Here is a 4,761-nt window from a genome sequence, read left to right as displayed (position 1 = left end):
TGTTCTTGTTTCATTCGCCTGACATGGTGATTTGCTGGATCACAGGGAAAGGATGATTTGAGACCCTTGTCTAGTGACCAATCCCAACAGGGGCCCTCACCCATCTACCAATCCCCATTAGGGGCCCACCTAGTGACCAATCCCCCATCAGGGCCCCTCACCAATCCACCAATCCCCATTAGGAACCCTCACCAATCCCCATTAGGGACCCGCACCAATCCACCAATCCCTATTAGGAACCGATGCCCAATCACCAATTGCCATCAGGGTCCCTCACTAGGCCCCTTCTTTCTGTTGGATAAGTGAGGTTCTACTGTGCGTAATATGCAAAGCACAAGAATCCATCAAAATATTTTAATTGGAGAATTTAATATTTACATTGTTCAGACACTGAATTAAGGATTTTGCAAATATGAAGTCAGGATTGATGTCAAACTTAATTATTGCAATTACAAAAGAAATTTCCCACGTTCCAGATTAATAGAGAATGATCTAGATAGATATTCTTAAAAAGACACATCAACCCTGACATTTCACCACTTAGCTCTTTTTTTTGCAATAACACAGGATCATCTGTAAGTGTTTAAATCCTAAAATCTAGCCTATTTTTAAGAATCAAATCACATCAGCAGAAATAAATCCCAGCAAGGAATCTCCTGGATGTAATTCACAGCAGAATCCATTCATTGCAGATGCACATGAACTCGCTGGTGTCTCAACAGGTTTGATGACCTACTGAATTCCTTCCCACATGTAGAGCAAGTGAACGGCCTCTCCCCAGTGTGTATGCGCTGGTGATTCAGCAAGGAGGACAAATGACTGAATCCCTTCCCACAGACTGAGCATGTGAAAGGCCTTTCCCCACTGTGAACTCGATGGTGTCTCAGTAGGCTAGCTGACTCTACAAACCCTTTTCCACACACTGAGCAGACGAAGGGTGTGTCTCCTGAATGGATCCGCTTGTGTTTCAACAAGTTGCACGATTGTACAAAACTCTTCCCACAGTGAGAGCAGCTGAACTGTCTCTGCCTTGAGTGAATCTGCTTATGGACCTTCACTTCATTGGAACTTTTGAAGTTCTTCCCACAGATAGAGCACTTAAAGGGTCTCTCCTCTGTGTGAACTCGCTGGTGTTCCAGTAGGATGGAGGAACAGGTGAATCCCTTCCCACACAGGGAGCAAGTGAATGGCCACTCCCTGGAGTGAATACGCTGGTGTCTCAGCAGGTGGGCTGAACGAGTGAAACTCTTCCCACACACTGGGCAGATGAAAGGCCGTTCCCCAGTGTGAACTCGCTGGTGCATCTGGAGACTAAGTGACTCGCTAAATCCTTTCCCACATGTGGAGCAGGTGAATGGCCTCTCCCTGGTATGAATTCGCTGGTGGGTTTGTAGCTTGGACAGATGACTGAATTCTTTTCCACAGACCCCACATTGATATAATGGCTCCCCATTGTGGCTGCAGTTGTGCCGTATGAGCCTAGCCGATTGTCTGAAGCCTCAACCACACACAGAACAAGTGTACAGTTTCTCCCTGCTGTGAATGGTGCGATGTTTTCTCAGATTGTGTAACTGGTTAAAGCTCTTCCCACAGTCAATGCATTGGAACACTTTCACTTGAGTGTGTGTGTCTTGGTGCTTTTCCAGCCACACTGATGTTTGAAATCTTTTCCCACAAACAGGACAAACATTCCTCCTTCCATTGTTAAAGGTTGATGATGTTCAGGTGCTGATGAATTAAGTGGCTCTGTTAAATCTTGGCACAATGTTTGGTTTGCAATTTCTGTCTGTAAATTCTCCATTTCTAACACCCTGTGAAACCAAGTTTGCAGAAATCATTACTGTTATGGACAGAGCAAAGATTTAACACTAGTTTTCCTTGAATATTAGTTCTCTTAAGATGTTGATTTTCAACTTAAACAATGTTTATCCATTGCACTACATTGATATCTAGATTTGCACACTAACTACTATCTCTTCCTGCTCTCCTGAAGTTGGCTAAAGAGATTTTCACATAAGTGAATTTTCATGAAGTAGTTCACTCCTGTCTGAGCATCATGCAAGAGTCAAGAGAGATTTTGAATAGGCTATTCCTCTGTGCCAATGTTACATAGAACAGAGAACAGGGAACATAGAACACTACAGCACAAACAGGCCCTTCGGCCCACAAGTTGCGCCAATCACACCTATACCTACCAAGCCATAGAAGTATCTGTAACTTCCAGTGCCATTAGATCCCATATACTCATCCAGAAGTCTTTTAAAAGACCCCAGCGAGTTTGCCTCTACCACCACCGACGGCAGCCGATTCCACTCACTCACCACCCTCTGAGTGAAAAACTTATCCCTAACATCTCCTCTGTACTTGCTTCCCAGTGCCTTAAACCTGTATCCTCTCATAGCGACCATTTCAGCCCTGGGAAATAGCCTCCGAGAATCCACCCTATCTATTCCTCTCAACATTTTATAAACCTCTATCAGGTCGCCTCTCAACCTTCGTCTCTCCAGGGAGAGACCTAGCTCCCTCAACCTACGGCATGCCTCCCAATCCAGACAACATCCTTGTAAATCTCCTCTGCACCCTCTCAATAGCTTCCACATCCTTCCTGTAGTGAGGCAACCAGAACTGCGCACAGTACTCCAAGTGGGGTCTGACAAGGGTCCTATAAAGTTGCATACTAACTCCTCTTCACTTGTCACTATACATCCACTGCTCCATTTGCCCTCCCTCAGCTGTTGAATCAATACTCCTTCATATTCAACACTCTGGGTTTGAAACTTCAATGTCGATCACCAAAATCAACTCAGTAGCACCACTAATGAAAGAGGCTCCAGGAAGTCCTTAGAGAAACTAACAAGTGGGAAAACCTACTTGACCTCATCCTCAGCAATCTACTTGTCACAGAGGCATTAGACAATGACAGGATTGATAGAAGTAACCACTACATAGTCCTTGTTGAGACCAAGTGGTGTCTTCAACTGAGGACACCTTTTGAGTTATGTGGCATTACCATTGCTAAATTGGATAGTTTCAGGTCAGATCTGTCAGCTCAAAACTGGGTCTCCATGAGGTGCTGTGAGCCATCACAAACAGAACATTACAGCACAACAATCTGTAACCTCAAGGCCCAGCACATCCTTCACTTTGTCTTTAGCATCAAACCAGGTCACCCTGGTTTAATGGGGAATATAGAAGAGCACGTCAGGAGTAGCATCATGAGTACTTAAAAATGTCAACATGGCAAAGCTACTCACAGATCCACAAACATGCTAAACAGCAGATGCAGTAGACTAACAAGGATGAAAATGCTTTGGAAGAAGTTCAGAGAAGGTTTACGAGATTAATACTTGGAATGGGTACTTTGTCTTACGAGGAAAGGCTGGCCTGTCTAGACTTATATCCACTGGAGTTTAGAAGTGTAAAAGGTGACTTGATTTATTGAAAAATGCAAGATCTTGGGAAGACTTGACAGTTATTCCTTTAGCAATAAATACAAACACTCTATTTGCCTTCTTTATTATCTGCTGTACCTGCAGACTAATTTTCTTCAATTCATGCATGATGACACCCAGATCCCTCTGCACCAAAGCACTCCAAAGTTTTCCTCTGTTCAAAAAGCAAAACAGATACTGCTAATCTGAAATAAAACCAAAAGTGACAGGAAATAAAAGTTCAGCAGATCGAGCAGCATGTGTGGAGAGTGAAACACGAATAATATTTCATATCCGAATAACACAGAAGTTCCGAAAATGGTCTTTCTCCACAGATGCTGCTTGACCCGTGGAGATTTTTTTCCAGTAATTTCTATTTCTCGTTAACTTAAATTTGCCTGACAATGAGGATTAAAAATTATGAACAAGGATTCACTGCACAGAACGAAAGCAGCTCCTTCTTCCTGATTATTATCGTCCTTCCGGCTCCAAGCCGCGAATTCACCGCCTGCTCGCTGCATTAGGCTGAAATTCCAATGGCGGCCAAACTAACCCAGAATGCTTCGCGGCCCTGAAGTGGCTCTATCCAGCACAGCGGCCTTCACTCAGTAAATGACCGGGACTGGACTCGGAACGAGGCACAGCGACTGATCAGTGGACGTGAATGCAAATGCTTTAATAATATAGAGTGCGGCCTCAGGACTCGAAAGTCGAAATAATCTCACACCTGGAGCAGTCTGGGTCGTTTACTTCTTTCCGCCTTTTACTTCAGCACAAACCATAACCCAAGTGCACTCGGCATACCGCGCATGCGCATCCAGGAGGTACTGCTGGATAGGGAAGGGTCTGTTGCGTGGGGCATCATGGGCATTATTATCACCATTGCCGCTGGTTGGTATCCTAGCACAGAGGCTGAACTAATGGCACTCAGCATTCAATAACTAATACAGGCTGCCTGAGTGACAGTGTGAGCTGGGCTAGCGCTTAATATAAAAAAGGATAGCAAGAGTTTTTATAAATATATAAAAAGGAAGAGGCTGGCTAGGGTGAATGTTGGTCCTTTAGAGGATGAGAAAGGGGACCTAGTGGTAGGGGATGAGGATATGGCTAAGGTATTGAATAACTTTTTTGTTTCTGTCTTCACGGAGGAGGACGTGAATAATTTGCCGGGTGTTAGCGACGGAAAGGTGGTAGGACTGGAGGGTCTTAATGACACTACTGTTACTAGAGAGGCGGTGCTCGACAGACTGGAGGGGCTGATTGTGGACAAGTCCCCAGGACCGGATGGAATGCATCCGAGGGTTCTGAAAGAAATGGCGGATGTGATAGT

General features: G+C 44.6%; 1 protein-coding gene across 2 annotated transcripts; it reads right to left on the bottom strand.

Moving 5' to 3' along the window:
• Positions 1–613: 613 nt before the first annotated feature.
• On the bottom strand, positions 614–4,244 carry LOC145349096 (uncharacterized). Of its 2 annotated transcripts, none has more exons than XM_080197447.1 (2): positions 4,159–4,244; positions 614–1,811 (listed from the first exon to the last, which is right to left on the bottom strand). In XM_080197447.1, the coding sequence occupies exon 2, from the start codon at positions 1,302–1,304 to the stop codon at positions 684–686; it is 621 nt and encodes a 206-aa protein (XP_080053573.1). In that variant the 5' UTR covers positions 1,305–1,811; positions 4,159–4,244; the 3' UTR covers positions 614–683. The 2 variants fall into 2 exon arrangements, with proteins under 2 accessions (XP_080053573.1, XP_080053565.1); XM_080197439.1 differs by having other exon boundaries at positions 3,985–4,192.
• Positions 4,245–4,761: the final 517 nt, after the last annotated feature.

The sequence above is a fragment of the Carcharhinus amblyrhynchos genome, chromosome 1, assembly GCF_965287045.1.
Source record: "Carcharhinus amblyrhynchos chromosome 1, sCarAmb.v2.hapA, whole genome shotgun sequence".
Taxonomy (NCBI): Eukaryota; Metazoa; Chordata; class Chondrichthyes; order Carcharhiniformes; family Carcharhinidae; genus Carcharhinus; species Carcharhinus amblyrhynchos.
Note: the sequence above shows the minus strand (reverse complement) of the source record. Positions and strands in the feature narration are given on the sequence as shown.

Bases quoted from the DNA above. Each gene is read 5' to 3' on its own strand.
- LOC145349096 (XM_080197447.1), bottom strand. From the start codon at position 1,304: ATGCACCAGCGAGTTCACACTGGGGAACGGCCTTTCATCTGCCCAGTG.